The 19,244-nt window shown below is 34.1% G+C and overlaps 1 protein-coding gene across 1 annotated transcript in view; it reads left to right on the forward strand.

Annotated features, from left to right (window-relative positions):
- Positions 1-1,276: 1,276 nt before the first annotated feature.
- Positions 1,277-19,244, forward strand: part of LOC129945361 (ATP-binding cassette sub-family D member 3) — a 52,812-nt gene continuing 34,844 nt past the window's right edge. Inside the window, exon 1 of the mRNA XM_056055051.1 lies at positions 1,277-1,817. Within this exon, the coding sequence (XP_055911026.1) occupies positions 1,705-1,817 (113 nt within the window). The 5' untranslated portion in view covers positions 1,277-1,704. The remainder of the gene's footprint in view (positions 1,818-19,244) is intronic.

Below are 19,244 nucleotides of genomic sequence, written 5' to 3' on the forward strand. Positions count from 1 at the left end.
ACAGTAAGTGATGTGGAATGTTGCGCCTGAATCAAAATACCAATCGTTGCTGATTCCAAGTGCAACTGTAGAGAGCGCAGTTCGAATGCATAAGTTTTGTTTGTCAGTTCTTGGCAATGTGGCCGAAATTGAGACATCTGCGACAAAATTTTCGCTGCTCCGTGTTGCTTGTTTGACGCTTATGGTATTTACCCGCAAAGAACGCAGAATCTTTTTCACCTGGTCGCATCTCCTGTAGAACCTTTGTCTTTATAACATCTCCGGTGATCCGGAATTTTAAAGCGCCATTATCATTGGTCGGTAGTCATCAGATAAGCCAGGTAATAAGAGCGTTCCAATCCATTTTTCATCAATTTGAAAGCCAATGCCGTTTAGTGACTGAGAGGTGGAGATAATTTCTTTGACGTAGCGCTCCATAGAACTACAGTTCGACATTGAAGTGGTTATTGTCTTACGCAGTAAACTTACACGATGCGTCAGACCATTGTAGGCATCTGCTAGCTTTTGCCACATTTCTTTTGCTGTCTTGCCACTTTGGGTATGGATGTAGCACACTAAATGGATTGCCAAACTTATTTTGCTTCTCGACTGTCCATCCTTATCTTCTTGAATTGGAATTTCAGGCTCAACAATTTCATCTGTGTCGTATTCTATGACTCCGCACCAGAGATAATCCAGGTTGAGATACGGCTGCACTTCAATTCACCAGTTCGAGTAGTTTGCCGTCCCAGCAGCTTTTCAAAGGAAAGTCCATTTTCTATTTTAGCCATTATTTTAATTCTTAAAAAAAAAACTTATTATTTAAAGAAAAGAAAATCAAATTTATAATTTAATCGAGAAAAGTTAGTAACTTTTTTTTTGGGTGTCTGGGCCCACCTGTAAGAGCAGTGGTTAATCAAAAAGGAAGGATATGATTTATTAACTTTCAGATTTTAAGATGGTGGTTGACTTCAGTGACACATATATGTAAAATATTGAAACTCCAGTATTTGTCGTTATTGTTTTTTGTAGCATTAAAAAGAGAAATAATAATTCCACTTATATAGATCTGCAATTTTATAAAGAAATTTATAGAGCTTTCTCTGTACAGTGGCCTTACCGAAAACATAACTCGTTCAATTGCAATCAACAAATGTCACATCACTATATAATACTCGTTACTTTTTTAACATCACTGAAGGCTTCCATTTTTTAATTGACAACTGTCACCTCAGCTGACTGACGTTATCGTTGTTGTACTTGTGGAAAAATATATGTTTTTGCGCCTTGTTAAAGACCTAGAGCTAGCTAGACCAGAAACGATTTTAGTTTAGGACGGAATAGGCAATTTAATTTTGATTGTGAACCTGAGGTGATTAACGATGAGTGTGGGGTGTCGCTAGTTTATTAAAAAAAATAATCTTCACTTTAGTAATACTACATAACAAGTTTAAGTGCTTCGTGTTTTTCTTTGTCTTTTGTCTATCCCAAACAAAGCAATTTTTATTGCTTTGGTAAATCCTTTCAAATACAACACGTAATCGTGCGAAACATCAATTAACAAGTAATCTTACCGGAAGAACAAATTTCACCATCAATTACCTATCCAAAAATAAATTTAAAAAAGAAACTCCTCCCAATATATGTACATCTAGCCAAAACATAACAAGTGACTAATTAAAAACAACAGGAGTACCGACGAAATATCGATATAAAAATAAAAGAATGGCACCAGCACTGAGCAAGTTGGCCCAGCACCAAAGTGCCATAGTCGGCCTAACTGGTATTTCAGCCGCTCTATGGATTATTGGTCATGGCAAAATGTCCAATAAGAAGAGGTAAGTAAAAATTAATGTGTGCGATCGTGAGCGAGTGCAATGCGCAAACTTAAAAACCAGATAACACGACAATCAAGGTCGATCAATGGTCTTGAATTATAAAACAAAACTAAACGATCACCTGAAAACAGTGAGTGGAAAAAGTAATCATACGCCTGAGAAGCTTAATTGCCTAGAAATTGGACACGATGCGATGGGCACCACAAACCGACCACATCAATGTAACGCAATTTTCTTTTAAATAAATAAGAGAAAACATTAAGACGTAAAATGATCATTTTGGTGGGGCTGCTGAAAAGAATGTTTTATTTCTTGATTATGTTCATGCAGTTGCTGTGGTCTGTCTGGTCCGATGAACATTTTAGCTTTGCATAACTCGGTTCCAGTTCAATGCTGGTTGGGTTAATCATGTTTGTTGTTTTCTCATTTAAATGGAACTAGACACTAGAGCCCAAATGCAAATGCAAACAAAACAAAGATATGAATTTATTGTTATGACGTTATGAAAGATTAGACATTTTTTATGAATGGATTTCATTTTCCATTCTAAGAAGATCGTAGAAAGATTGAAAATTCGCCTGATTTTATAGTTGAAACTAATTGTGCTGTCTGAAAAATTTAATCCCGATTACCACCTTAACACCTGTCGTGCAAGAATCAATAAAATAAATTATACAGTACGATTCAAATTTGTTGTGAAGATTATATAACACTTGAATGAAGGTGTAGGTATTCAAATTCTGGAACCAAAGGTGAATGCAAACAATAGAGAACTACGACGAAATATAAAATTATGTATATTCATTTCAATGCCTCTTATTGATCATGCTTCCCAGAATTTTATCGTTCATAGAAATATTTCAACAAAAAAAAAAACAAACTCAATTTGCGTTCAAAAAGGTTAGAAGTTGTTAGGGGAGATTCTTGAATCTAGAATAAAATTAAATAATGCCAGTTAAATTAACTGTGATTGTTCGGTTGAATGACTTGGCATATTATTTATTTTTTTTATTTTCTAGAACTGAAAGTTCTTGTATGAAAGAATATTAAGTATGAGAGTAAAAAAGATAGATGAAAGTTTGACATCTTCATTAAAAGCTTAGAGTATTATTTCTCTCTAGTTGCAAATATATTTCTGTTTTAGACAGATTTTGAAGTGATGTCAAGAAAGACGGCATAATAGCTTCTTTTTGTGTGGGATCTGCCAGTGAGTGTTATGACTCAGTCTGTACTTGAGCGAGTTAGTGATTCTATGGGACCAACCTTTTATCGCACTCATACTGTGGCAAGAGTTCTTAAAGATCTCAACATTCATAAATCAGCTGGTGCGGATGGTCTCCCCGCTATTGTTTTGAAGAGGTGTTCTTCAACGGTGGCAAAACCACTGCGTAAGCCTTTTCAACTGTCTTACTCCTCAGGTCTCGTTCCGAGCGGATGGAAAGCGGCATTTGTCCAATGTGAATCTTCCTCACTTTCTAACTACCGACCGATTGCACTTACGTTCCTTCTTTCCAAGGTCATGGAAACACTGATTAATTATCAGCTCAAAAAATATCTTGAAGAACGGAAGTTTTTTAATGACCGACAATACGGCTTTAGTAGCAATAGGTCTACTGGTGATCTCATGGTTCATATCACCGAACAGTGGAGCAAATCTTTACATCGTTTTGGAGAAAGTAAGATTATTGCACTTGAAATTTTCAAAGCATCGAAAATGCGTGCTTTTGGTTTTCACGAATCCCTGCTTCATTGGATTAGTAATTACCTTTCGGATCGTTCAATACAAGTAGTATTGGATGGATTCAAGTCTGAAAACCATAAAATAAATGCTGGTGTGCCCCAGGGCTCTGTTTTATCTCTAACACTCTTTCTCATTTTATTAATGATCTCCTGTCTGCAACATCTAATCCAATACATTGTTTCGCTGACGATAGTACTCTTAGCTTTTCATATTACTTTCCAGAATCACATCCCTCACCTTCGAATGTGGAACTGCAACGACAAAATATGATAAGCTCATTAAATTCCAACCTTAACAGTATTGTTCAATAATAGAATAAAAAACCGCGTGGAATTTAATGCTTCGAAAACGTGCAATGCTGTCTTGTATCGTTAAAGCGAGATATACCCCCCTTGCCATTATCAATAGATGGCACTTGCATCGAGGAAACTGAACATCTCGATATTCTCGGTATGTGTATCACTAACCACCTTTTGTGGAACGATCACATACGCGATGTCGCCAAAAATGCCGCAAGATGTTTGGGTTGTCTAAGGCGATGCAAGATCTGTCTGTTATTTACAAGACTTATATACGTCCAAATCTTGAGTATAACTCCCATATCTGGGCTGGTGCTCCTGCAACTTACTTAAGCCTCTTGGACAGTATTGAACGTAGAGCATTTATGTTGATTGGTGATATTACCATCATAAGCTCATTTACGTCACTTGACTATCTTCAGAATGTTTCTTGTCTCACCATCTTTTACCGTTATTTTAATGGTTTATGCTCTAGAGAAATAGCCAGCTGCATTCCTCCCCTTAAACAGTTCAACCGTAATACTCGCGCTTCTAGGAATGCTCATCAATATACCCTCGAGCCCATCTTCGGTCGTACCGTCAAGTATAGAGATTCTTTTTTTAGTCGTACTACGCGAATGTGGAATTCCTTACCACACTCTGTCTTTTCCAACTATTGCAATATTCAGGAATTCAAAACCAATGTGAACCGACATCTCCTTTCAACCTTTCTTTCCCTTTTCTAGTGCTCACACTGTGTCTGCATAATAAGGGTAGTAATATCCCCTTAAGTGTGTGTTTATTATATAAAAAAAAAGTTAAGAACAAATTAAAACATTAATCTTTTTGGCTATCCAAACGTTAAGACAATTTGGGTTTCTTGAGACATTAGAAATTCGTTGGGTAATGCTGTTGCTGACCAATCAAACAACTTTATTCTGGTTTCTATGTTTCGGATTAAGAAAATTAATGGTTAACTCAGGTGTATACCTATTTTTTATATACACTGCATCAAAAAATTGCACGTACATCTGACTGTTTAGTGAAAAAATGCACATACTTTATCAAAAATATTTATTATATATTTATTTTTTCATTAATTATTTTCTTTATTATGATAGAAGTAAAAACAAAATAAAATTCAGTTACATAGACTTCATAGGAATAAAAAAACAATAACAAAAAGGGAAGAAACTAAAATTAACATCAAAAAATTGCACATACACTTTAAAGTTTATTAGTTAATTGCTTCGTTTAGTACCTAGTATGGTAACCTTTTGCCTTAATAACATTCTTTAAACGGTTTTGCATGGACAGGACTAGTTTTGAAGTCACTTCCGGTGGAATTTTGTTCCATTCTTCATTTAAAACGGCTTTCAGTTGATTTTTGTTTCTTATTTCCGATTGTCGGATTTTCTTTTCCAAATAATCCCAAAGATGTTCGATGGGATTTAGATCTGGGGATTGAGGAGGATGAGGCAACTGCGATTTCACATTATACAACAGCCATTCTTTTACAAGCCTTGAGGAATGCTTAGGGTCGTTGTCTTGTACTAATGCAAATTCCTCGCTTAAGCCCATTTTATTAGCGCTGGCTTTTAAGTTATCTTTTAGTATTTGCAGATAAACCATTTTATCCATCGTTGACTCAACAAATACTAAATTTTTCACCCCGCTAGCCCCCATCGCTCCCCAGACCATGACATTTCCGCCTCCATGCTTTACTGTTGGCTGCATATTTTTTGTCTCCAAGGCCGTGTTTGGTTGCCGCCACACAAACCTTCTTCCATCCGACCCAAAAATGTTGAACTTACTCTCGTCAAGGAATATCACGTTTTTCCAGAAATCATCCGGCTTCGAAACATACGCATTTGCATAGTCCAAACGCTTTTGCACGTTTGTCTTCGAAATATAAGGCTTTTTTCTTATTGCACGTCCTTGATAACCCTTTGAATGCAATACGTTCCGGACTGTTTGTGGGTTTAGTGATATTCCATGACTTATTGTGATTTCTGCAGCTATCTTAGGAGCACTTATTTTTGGGTCAACCTTCACCATTCGTACGATTTTGCGTTCCATTTTGTCATTTAAAATTTTTTTTTCGACCTCTTCCTCGGGCCATTTCGAAGCTTTTGTTTTTTTCATAATTTTTTATCACGCATTGAATAGTTGATTTTGATCTCTTAACAATGGATGAAATTTCAGAATAACTTTTTCCATACTTTTTAAGATCCACAATTTGTTTTTTTATTTCAATAGGAACTTTTTTATGTGATGATTCCATAACTAAAAAAAATTTTTAAAACGCAAAAAAAAAACACTTTTAGCCAGATCAATTAAACATAACAGACTGAGTAGGAGATTCAATCTCATGATCGTACGAGTTTTTGGCTTGGAAAAGAACCGTTATTTCATTTTTGTAGAAAAAAAACAACAGTGTACGTACATTTGTTTGGTGTACGTGCAATTTTTTTATACTTATAGAAACATATGTTTATAAAAAAAAAAGTTATAAGAAGAAAGGTCGAAATTTGTGTTACCTATTAATACTGTACTTACATCTATGTATCATTTTTTGTTCAAAATAAAGTCAATCGGTACGTGGATTAGGTTATAAGTACATTAAATGTAATAATTTTATTTGAATTTGATTGATGTACGTGCAATTTTTTGATGCAGTGTAAATAAGATTGAAGCACCTTAAAAATAGAAAAAATGTCTACATTAGCCATTATTTTTTAAGTCTAAAAGACATTCTAAGTGAGTTTTCACCAAATATTTTCTAAGACCCAATTTTACATCTGAAACACGTTTTTGTCAGTAAAATATAATTAGTTGGCGCTCATTTCTGTGATAAAATGTTTAATTTAAAATAAATAATAACAAACTCACGATAACGTGAACATTTTAATATAAAGCTCATTAAAGATTGGGAGATTGTTTTTGGACTTTTGGCTTATTTCAAATAAAATTTGAATTGCATTGAACTTTCTGGAAAATGATAAAGACAAAAAATAAGTGTAACAGTCCCCATATTACATGTTTCCCTGTCTTCACAGAAGCTGATTCTCAAGGTAAGGTGAGTGTAATGAATGATATTCTCAATAAAATGCAGGTACCTATTGGCCTAACTTTTCTTTTAATATTTGTGTTGCAATAATTGCACAGTCAAGGCCATTTAAAATCCTTGCTTTTTATTTTATAATAACCACCAGTTGGCAATTGACTGGATTCCAATTATTATCAAAAAGATAATTTTGTAGCGATAAATACTAATTAATTTAACGTGCATGTACATATGTATGTATAAGTGTAGTTTTGTATTTAATATTTAATAATATACAAGATACTGAAGACATGTGCAATATTTTCTTAACATTTCAATCGATTTTATCACGACTCAAAACATTTCCTTCAATGTTTTTCAGTGTCTTCCATTAAAAAATGACTGGAAGTAGCCCGCCTACTTTTTAATGAATGCATACGATTTATTCGCTTTCCATGTTTTGTATGAATTAATCATTTTCTAAGAAAATATAAAAACTGAAAAAAAACCTATCAGGGAAGAAAAGTTGAAAATTGATTGAAGCTAACATATTGCTTCATTTAGTTTTGTATTAAAAATCGATTGATATTACAATTAAGATAGACATTGCTTCACATTTAAATTAATTACCTGCACGAGATTTCAAAACACCCTTTTTTACATCGGTTCTTTTAAATATCCTTGGTATTTTGAAAAAAATTGAAATGTAAAGGTTATTTTTACAGATTGAAATATACTTTGAAACAGATAGTAGAAGATTTTATTGAAAAAAAATGCGTTAAAAATGTGTCCTTAACCCAGAGCGTACGTTAAAGTTGTACATAGTATTAAAAGCCGTAAAATCAAATGCTTGACATAGAAGGAACCTTAGCTCTGTTATCATTTATGGGAAGCTAACTGACAAAAGGGAGAATACCTTTCCTGGATAAATAGGTCACTTACCTCTTTTGCTTTAAGTTCTAATTGTTTACTAGTTTTAGTCTAAGTTTTTACGTCAACATCAGAAACTTGTTTATCAAATCATAATTTACCATAATGGCATTTTGTTGAATTATGAACAGGTTTTGTTTACATATTCCAAAAGAATATCAACCTACAATTCTCAAGAGGTTTCTTGATATCCATAGATGGCAACCTAAAATTTTAAAGAGCCTTCTTTGTTTTAAGCCTTATATGCTTCAAAATTATAAATGCATGATTAAAACTAAAAAACTAATGTGTAACCACGAAGTAAATAACGATCAAATGAAATAAAAATTGGGAAAGATCCAAGATCAGTGTTTTTTTCGGCATTAATTTTTCAATTATTTAATTTTTTTTTCTAAACAGAAAATTGTTTCTAACAGTTTCTCTTGAAAACACATTATTTAAAATTGAAATTTCAATTGCTTATCGAAAACTTTTAAGATTAAAACGAAAAACGTGTAGACATGCAATAAATAGATAATAATAGCAGGGAGTGTAAAGAAACCCACACATCAAAGTTCATATCATTTATAGTCTTTATCTGAAGTGCAGATTTTTGTTTGTTTTGAGTACTTAGGTGAACTATTCATGCATCAATTCGTGCATTTTTATTTATTATTATTATATACATACAAAGTTTTGTCAGCTATCGGCTGACAATAAATACATTCATTTAACTTGTTATCAACTTAATATGTACTGTACAGTGTACAGTATATGTACCTACATTAGGGTGTCAATGTATGGAGAAATAAAAAAGTATATTGACAAAAAACACAACAAAACTTATTAATAAAATCTTAAAAATTCATAAATAATTGAAAAACTAGCCTTAATATACCTTCATTTTTAGTGTTTAATGTTAAAATTTCTTTTTGTGGGGAAAAACGGCAAAATACTTCGCAAATATATTCTTGATGTTATAAGCCCGTCTCTTGCTTTTTCACCAGCTACTGTACTTGAAGCTTCGGTCACCATCTTCACGCAGCGCTTTGGAAATGACATGTCGATTAGAGTTTTTTTTTGTAGAATGCCTTCTAAATCCTGATCACTCATTTCCTCCTTTTCCCCAGTTCTCTGATGTTAGGTCTTTCATCACAAAGCATTGCCATTAATATGTTCTCCGGATGTACAAAATAAGAATTGCGTTGAATAACGGGTCAATTATTTCTCTTACGCTTGAATTGAAGCATCTTGACAAATTTACTAACTCGAAAACGTGACTCGGACCATTTTGGAAAGAACTGCCTTTTTTCACACTGAACCAAACTGGGCCATACACCTTTACAATGTATTCTGCAATTATTTTTAAGTTTTCACTCGGTTTAGATGTGGCAACATAAAACCTTAGAATTCTATTGGCAGTTGTCAACCACCTAGAGTGTGACATTTTTCATGGGTTTCGGTTGGAGAGATTTCTAGGACAGGATCCTTTACTTATAGCGTCAAACATTTGATACAAATATTTTTGATCCGTACTTAAAGTATCTTAGTTTTTTTGACAAAGCAGGTAGGTTCGCTGGGACTGGTAAAAACTCAATAACAGGAAGGTCACAAACATTTTCCAGCGCCTTTCCAATGTGTCCTAAATAGATTTGAGGTCCTTATGTAGCTCCATCCAATTTGGTGGTCTCCCAAGCTTCAACTCCATTAGCCGGAGAACCCCACTTTTCCAACCAGTATTTGTAGCAGTACCATCGCAATTAACAACAGACAGTTTACTTAAATCCAGTTCTGTATGCAAGAAAGGAGTTAATAGAATCCGCTATAGTTTTGCCTTTTCCAGAGAACATGGTAAGATGTCCTAGGTAGTTTGAACCCGGCTCCGTTATTAGTGAAATATGTTCCATTACTTTAGTCACTCTGTAAAATCGTTGGCCTCGTTTTTCACTAACTAATGTCCTGTCTTTTCTTCCATCGAAATAAATGCTTTCAATGTTTGAAAGACAGTCTTTAGTTTGGAGAGCTTCTCTTTATCGTTTTCTGGCGCTGCGAAATTTACTTCTATCTATGACGTTTTCGACATTTGCTGTGGTTACCAAGTCAACATCCTGTAAAACTGCACTCGCAACTGCTCTTGCCAAATTTGGAAGACATAACCGATTTCTTACACTAATTTCTTGGCATTTTGAAGAATGACTTGGCTGTGGGTCATTATCATAATCAGTAGGTGGGCAAATTGGAGGTTTTGATTGAGATCTTGATATTGATCTAATTTTTGTGCTAGTTGATGATGTCGTCAAAGTTTCTTGTGTTAGTACCTTCTCACTTGATTTTTTTTTGCTCAAACTTTTTTCCTTTAGTTTTTGGTTTCCAAAAGGTCCAACCCGCCTATAGCCATTTTTCTGTCATTTCTTCGATCTAAAAGAAAAGATCTTTCTAGTAGGGGAACTTTCTTATCTCTTGGACAAATACAGTTATTTAAATTTACGCACTTGTACGAACAAATATCAAATAATATAGAAAGAGATTTATTTTTCCAGTCTTGTAAGTTGTTTTTATAGTTTTCATTTTGTTTCGATTTTGGGCATCTCAAAAAATGCAAATATTTATCATAGATACTTTTCATTTGTTGTTTTACGCGTTGTATTGTCACTGAAGGCAAAGATGCAGTCTTCCATACGTCAATAATGTCAAGTCCTAGGGTTTCGAATATTTATGTGATGGATGGCTGCTTTCCATTATTTTTATTTTTTTTGTTAATTTCTCACAAAAATGATGTGTTTTATAACTTCAGCAATTGTCGGTAACACTCTTTTATTTATAAGGCACGTTGCTCCAAAGATAGGACAGTCGGAATCTTGTCGAGTTCAACATTTTGAATTGTAGGTATTTGATAGAGAAACGAAAACGTGTTGCTTCTTACCAGTTCAATGAACGACTGAGCTTAAATAATTATTGCACTCTTAAATAAATACAGATGCAAACTATAGAGTGGCCCGCGAAGTCCATTTTTCATCGACCACTAGCTGCACTTGCGACCGATCAACCAAATCGGAACCTCACTACGAAATTCCGTACATTCATGACTTGGTAGGTATTCAAAAAAAAAATGGCTTCAGGTAGTATTCTTAGGATGCTTTTTAAAAAATATCTTGAGAACGACTCATCGCAATTTCAAGTTTTTAGTGTTATTTCCATAGGAAATCAAATTGTCTTTCTTTTTTGTCGGGAATACTTTTTTGTATGATTTATACTTTTAGAGTTACAGAGCCGACAAAAAAAAAGTGACCATTTCGCCTGTTTTTCAAAACTTTGAGCTGTGGTAAAGGGCTAAGAAAAGTGAAAAATATTTTTTTTCCTATTTTTTACGTATAGTCAACGTAATTATGGAATCTTTAAAAGCCTTGAGTATCGGGTTTTCTAGAAGCGACTTGACAACTTTGAATTTAACTTGTGAATACACCCTTTTACTATTCATCGAACTGTCATTGTCAATAGTCAGTAAAGTCATTGGGCCTTACTAATAATAAAATTTAATATTGAGTTTAAAATTTCCGTGAAATTGACCAATATGCTATGAACTCTTATTAATAAACGATACATACTTTGACCTATATATTAAAGTCGACTCTTAACAATAAACCATTTATGTTTTGAAATCAAACAAAAACTGAACTTAACATTAGGGGCCGGTTATAGCTATCCGAAAATCCATCAGTAAAATTCTTGTTTTTAGTTTTTGAACATGTTACAGATTAATTTCTAGCAAAAGATTGATGCAATAAAATGAATCTTATATTTAAGTATTTTTTTAAAAAGAAACAATGCATTTAAAGTTTTATTTAATTTATAAATCCATTTTAATTTTTTTAATGATGAAATTTCATTCTGTCAAAAGGCAAATAAAATTCCATTTCGTTTCACTTTTGGTGTTCCAGCTTTTTACTGTTCCGATCACATCATTAAACATTTTACTGACGAAAGCAACAGTAAAAAAATTGTCTAAGGAGCGAAGCACGATGTTATAATCGAAAGAAAACAACATTTCATTAAATTTATCATTACTTAAATTTACTGACTGGTATAAACGCTCGTCAGTAAAACATTTCAGATTCCTCCTGTTTTAAATTTTACTGATGGTTTTTTTACCGGTCCCTTATGGTTTATTATTTGTGATCCTTACAATATATGGTATTCTTTTCCAAGTTTTAAAGCCCACTCTAAATTTGATTATTGGTAGGCCCTATTGGCTGCGTTCAATCTCGTGTTCGATAGGCTATCCTGGATAGTTAGATTTAAAGACATCTTATTAAACGAGTTAGATATCCAAATTGAGTTAGCTGTCAAAAAAGTAAAACAATTTTCAACTTTTCACAAAAAGCACGCGTATATTTTGATTTCGAGGTCCAAAATTATTGTTAAATGAAATAATTCAATAATATTCGAGTTCCTTCAAATTCAACCAAATTTGGAATCAATTGTTCTGTCAGATACCCACATACATACATATGTATACCATAAATTGTAGGATACTTTTGGATTGCTTTTTGAGTCAGCTGTTCTTAGGTGTGAGTTATAGCTATCATTGGTTTTTATCATTGAAAACAAACATTGGATTGTTTTGGCAGGTCGTTTATAGCTATCATTTAAAATTTCTGTCATTGAAAATAATAATAATTCCTGATTGAAAACCACCGAAAAATGTTTACTGATAAAAATCTTTCATTGGAATTGTGCGAAATTAGAACACAAATCAGTGGAACGATTCGTTTCACTTTTGAACATAAAAGTGTAGGCTGTTCAGGAAAATTAATTTCTGTCCGGAAAATAAAGAAATACATTTTTAGAGAAAAATAAATGCGTTATAAGACTTGATTTCCGATTGATCAATATATAATTTTCATTTCTAATCAAAGGGAAACACCGTCAAATATCGATTCAAAGATTTTTCCGGATCGATTTCAATGATAGCTATAACTGGTCCCTAAGGTAAATTTCTAGCAATTGATTGGCTAGTTAATGGAAATCTGACTGGAAAGTAAGTAAACAAATCTCCCTAGCTATCAAGTCAATTACCCTTATGTCAAAATGACAGCTTATCATAATTTTGTATTCGACTGAAAACTGAACATTAGGGGCACTCACCAAACTAGGGGCACTCACCAAACTAGAACCAGTCATGTTTTTAGAATATTTTGCACGATCAACTGAAGTTCCGAGTTTAAAGTTTGCATTGATCAAAATTTACCTTCAAAGAACTCAGTTGACTGGAAATGAAGTCGCTTATGTGGTCTGAACCTGTCCATTTTCATCATTGTAAAGTGAACGAACCAGAGACTGTAGATCCCCCATCGCTGACAGAAGTAGTCGCACACAGGAATGGTTGAGAATTGTAAGTCAATAGGCCCTACTTATCAACAGACTGTTGCGCCACCCAATTTATTTATTTGAATTCAGGCCCTAATATACTATTCGTGGTACGATTTTTCCGTATCAGTGAGAAAACGGGTTAGTCGAATTTGCGGTTGCTAAAGTTGAGGCGTCCATAATCAACGATCCAAATGAGTCAATTCCAGGACATTTTCAAGTATTGGGCATTGTCTTGTTTTGCGTTAGGATCTTAGCTTAACGCATACAAAATCAAAAGCGACGTGCATTCTCCTATTGGGAAAATTGTCAAGTGCTTATTGGAATAACCCCTTATTATACTGTCATCTCCAAGTTTAAACACTGGTTTAATGAGTTTGGTAGTGAACACTGAACATATCTTACATTGGCATTTAATGATAGATAGGCTATCCTGGGTATGTGGATTTTTAGATACCGAACCGAGCAGCTGGTTGTGAAACGTAAAAATCATTGTCCACTAACTTTAAAACCGAAATGTGTACACTACGTCGGATGGGAATTTTCAGCTCTTTTGTAGGTTCATTTAACCAATCAGAATGACTTGACTACGTAGTCACTAATTTAATGAATGCCCCCATTCTTGAATATCTTTGGATTTCTTTTTTTGACAAACCATCTATTTTGAATCAGCTATTGCAAAAGCATGTACATAAAATAATGTTATGAGATTTTTCTTTGTAAATTGTAATTATCCATAAATTCAGTGCACTGTATAGTAAATATCTTCTGTGTACTGATAAAATTATGAATTGAATATTTTGACATGACATAAAGCAAGTTTCTGGTATCTGATTGGCCAGCTGTCAAAAAATTGCCTTTCAATAAAGCCTACTTTATTGGAAACTTGACTGGAAAGTTAGTTAAGAAAAATCCCACTAACTATCAAGTCAAGTCAAATTATGTCAAAATGACAATTGATCAAGTTTTTCATTCAACTGAAAGCTGAACTTTATTCTCTATGACTTATTTATTTTTTCCACAACTTCATTTATTGCTTCCGGTAAAAAAGTTTCTTGTAAATTTGACAAAGAAATAAGTAATCAAATCATAATGGACTTGTAACTTTCATGAGGTGTGTTTTGTAGACAATAATTTTGTTGGTACTTTTTGTACTATGAACTTAAAGTAGAAGTTTGCGAAGTAAAGTTCTGAATTTGAAATTCATGACACTTGAAAAACTAACTAGTTTCCTTTTTCAAAATTTAAGTTCAAAGAATAAGTTGACTGCAAATGAAGTCCCTTATGTTGCATGAACCTGTCTATTAAGAAGATGAAATGGGAACAGTCGAACTGTTTGTTCCGAACACCAATTATTTTAATAAATATGATTTAAAATCATGAAAATAATATTTTTATTTTTAAAATCATTAAATGAAAATGCGAAACGCATATTTGAACACTATGCTGGTTCATTTTTATTTTTATTTTCATTTAATGATTTTAAAAATAAAAATATTATTTTCATGATTTTAAATCATATTTATTAAAACTGTCTATTAACTTTGACTTGTTAGTTTTTACTTAAATTGAAAAATTATTTTAGCCATAGCTGTAGTTTTTTTTATTCCAAAAGCTGGAAAATCCTGCTTCGTTAACCCTAAAAACCTAAGACCTATCAGCTTATCATCATTCCTTCTCAAAACTTTTGAACGTTTGATCGATATCCACCTAAGGACAAGTATTGATAAGTCCCTCCTTTTAAAGGCTCAACACGCCTACAGCAAAGGGAAAACAGTTGAAACGGATCTACACAGTATAGTACGTACAATCGAATATTCCCTCCATCATAAAGACTACACCTTAGTTGCCTTCTTAGATATAGAAGGTGCATTTAACAATGTCGTCACATCTGCAATTTTACTGTATTGACATCTCTGAAGGTAGATAAGTCGATCAGTGAATTGATTAATCAGATGCTGATAATGCACATAGGAGTGTCAGCAGAGGTACGCCACAAGGTGGTGTCCTATCCCCTCTCCTTTGGAACTTAGTAATAAATGAATTACAAATTACTCTAGAAAGAGAGGGATACAGAGTGTTTGCTTATGCGCACGATGTTGCTATTGAATTAACGGGTAAACATTCCAATATACTAAAAGAACTCTTACAAAACGCTTTAAATAAGCTCACCAGATAAGCAAATCGGTGTGGACTAGGCGTAAGACCACAAAAAACCGACCTTGACCCTTCTCTCATAAACGGTGTACTACTTAAATTCTCTGAACAAGCAAAATACTTGAGTCTCATTTTGGATAAGAATTTAAGTTGAAAACCTAAATTCAAGAGAGAATAAACAAGGCCGCATTACACACTGGCTATATATCTCGGTCATAAGGCCGATCTTTACTTATGGAGTAGCGGTATGGTGGACGTCTCTAGATATAGCGACAAATCGCGATAAACTCAGCAAGTCCAAGGAACAGCCTGCCTGTGTATGGGAAAATCACTTCGCTTTACCCCCTCTGCCTCCCTTGATGTTCTGTTCCATCTAATACCGCTGGAAATTTTCAGCAAGCGAACCTCCGCTAATACAGCAATACGGCTTCAAGCCTCCTATCTGTGGATCAATAATGGAATTGGCCACACCACTATTTTGAACTCGTTCAGAACTATAAACAGTAATATTGACTACACCATACCCTATCCTCAGTTTAATAACTATAGCTTCAAAGTGACTATACCTCCCAGGTCTTCTTGGAAGAATACATCATTTTTGAACGGTGATCCTTTAAACTTTTATACAGACCGATCAAAAACAGAGGATGGGGTTGGTGGAGGCGTATACTCAGATAGGCTAAACTTAAGTCTCTTAGAGAAAACGTTATATCAACTAATGATATAAGCATCTTCTCGGATAGCCAAGCTGCGTTAAAGCCCCTAGACTCTGGCTCCACTAACTCACTAACAGTCCTAAATTGTCGGTCATCTCTTACCGAGATGGCTACACAGTTCAACATTCACCTTCTCTGCTGGCTCACAATGCTAGCATAGGTATCCCCTTAGCTACGTGTAAACTCATGCTAAAGCAAGATACCATAGAGAAAACAAACTTCAAGTAGTAACACCACCACCTGTTCAACGACAAAACTAATTTGGCCTAATCTTAGCGCCAGGCGCTCAAAAATTGATCTCTCTGAGTAGATTGCACATTAACTACGCTATTGGTGTCCTGATTGGGCACTGCTTAATAGGAAGGCATGCTATTCGACTTGGAGTCCTTGCAAATGATTTTTGTAGGAGTTGCATGGACGAGGAAGAGGAGGAGACAATCTCTCATCTGCTATGCACATGTCCTGCCTTATCACAAAGACGTAGAATCCACCTTGGAGACTACTACTTCAACGATACCAGCGATCTAAAAAATTCTGACATTATTTGTCTCCTACGCTTCATTCGGAGCTGCAATTGGTTCGACGAGTTAAGCTGATCAACTGATCCATGTGGTATCACAACCATACTTTGGTCTAAGTGTGTTGGACTTCCCAACCAACAGCTACTTTAACCTAACCTAACCTCTAGAAGTGAATTAATAAATTCCCCACTCATTTTAAGATCAATATTTATGTACATATACAATTTTAATTTGTTGATAAACAATGACCTACCCTCACATTATGACCATTTCATCTTACTTCATCTTTTGGTATTGTTATTGTTTTAAATACAAAAAAAAATTGTACAAGATTGACTTGTTTTACAAAAAAGTATTATTAACCGCTAAATCGTTTTTGTTCCAATGTGCGCAGCTAAGTTAATAATAATAAAAAAAATATTGTTTCTTAAACTTAGTCATCATAATTTTTCCACATGTTAAAGAAAAAATTATTATAAATATATTAAATAAAAGAAAACTTTTTTTTTGTTACTATTGTTTTTATAATATTTATGTCCACATAGTTCAAAAGCTGTGCACATATTATATATTGTTAAAGTGACGTTTTGAAGCGTTAAATTATATAATCAACAAAAGGTATTAAAATATTTTCCATAAATTAATTCAAATCATTGTCTGGCTATTCTGATTTTCTTGTGTTAGTGTGTATCAAGTCTAATCGTATACAAAATATATGTAAATGCAATACAAAAGCCATACCTATTCAATATGCACTTTATTATTAATGAAGACGAATGACGCACAGTGGGGCAACTTGTATGGGAGAGCGGAAAAAACTCCATACAAACTAAACCAATGAACCGATTTGTTTGAAATTTTCAGGAATGATAGTCAATAATAAGACAAATTTACACTATTAGTCTCCGCCCGATACCCTACCTAGTTTTTCTTGTTTTAATACAAAGCTTTTTTAATTTTTGTTTGAACAGACGTGTTCTTAATTCAATAAAATTTGAACTAATTGAACGATTTTTATGAAATTTTACAGACATGTAGACGTAGAGGATAGTATACAGAACAACCAGTTCAACCCACATGGTAAAAAAAACCGTTTTAACCCATGTTATTGGGGGAAAAACCGAAAGAATGTTCCATTTTTCTCTATTTCATTTTATTTTCATGTTATTATATAATATATGATTTTATTCTATAATAAAATTTACAACTTAAGTACAGTGTTTTAAATCAATTTAGTTAGATTTAATTTCAATTTAACCTAGTTCAATTCAATTAAACATAATATTAATTCAATTTGCTGGTGTCCCCCAGGGCTCTGTTTTGTCTCCGACTCTCTTCCTTATATTCATAAACGATCTTTTGTCTGTCACTTCTAATCCATTAAACTGTTTCCGACGACAGTACCCTCTGCTTTTCATATTCGTTTCTAGAATCACATCCTTGTCCTTCGGATGTGGAATTTCAACGGCAGCGTATTGATAGGTGATTTTTTTGAGGTGAGGATTTTCATGCATTAGTATTTGACAGATCACGTGGGATTTCAGACATGGTGTCAAAGAGAAAGATGCTCAGTATGCTTTGACATTTCATCATGAATAGACTTACTAACGAGCAACGCTTGCAAATCATTGAATTTTATTACCAAAATCAGTGTTCGGTTCGAAATGTGTTTCGCGCTTTACGTCCGATTTATGGTCTACATAATCGACCAAGTGAGCAAACAATTAATGCGATTGTGACCAAGTTTCGCACTCAGTTTACTTTATTGGACATTAAACCAACCACACGAATGCGAACAGTGATAACAGAAGAGAATATTGCGTCTGTTTCTGAGAGTGTTGCTGAAGACCGTGAAATGTCGATTCGTCGCCGTTCGCAGCAATTGGGTTTGTGTTATTCGACCACATGGAAGATTTTACGCAAAAATCTTGGTGTAAAACCGTATAAAATACAGCTCATGCAAGAACTGAAGCCGAACGATCTGCCACAACGTCGAATTTTCAGTGAATGGGCCCTAGAAAAGTTGGCAGAAAATCCGCTTTTTTATCGACAAATTTTGTTCAGCGATGAGGCTCATTTCTGGTTGAATGGCTACGTAAATAAGCAAAATTGCCGCATTTGGAGTGAAGAGCAACCAGAAGCCGTTCAAGAACTGCCCATGCATCCCGAAAAATGCACTGTTTGGTGTGGTTTGTACGCTGGTGGAATCATTGGACCGTATTTTTTCAAAGATGCTGTTGGACGCAACGTTACGGTGAATGGCGATCGCTATCGTTCAATGCTAACAAACTTTTTGTTGCCAAAAATGGAAGAACTGAACTTGGTTGACATGTGGTTTCAACAAGATGGCGCTACATGCCACACAGCTCGCGATTCTATGGCCATTTTGAGGGAAAACTTCGGAGAACAATTCATCTCAAGGAATGGACCGGTAACCAAGATCATGCGATTTGACGCCTTTAGACTATTTTTTGTGGGGCTACGTCAAGTCTAAAGTCTAAACAAATAAGCCAGCAACTATTCCAGCTTTGGAAGACAACATTTCCGAAGAAATTCGGGCTATTCCGGCCGAAATGCTCGAAATAGTTACCCAAAATTGAACTTTCCGAATGGACCACCTAAGACGCAGCCGCGGTCAACATTTAAATGAAATTATCTTCAAAAAGTAAATGTCATGTAACGTTTCAAATAA

Source organism: Eupeodes corollae, chromosome 2 (genome assembly GCF_945859685.1).
Source record: "Eupeodes corollae chromosome 2, idEupCoro1.1, whole genome shotgun sequence".
Classification (NCBI taxonomy): domain Eukaryota; kingdom Metazoa; phylum Arthropoda; class Insecta; order Diptera; family Syrphidae; genus Eupeodes; species Eupeodes corollae.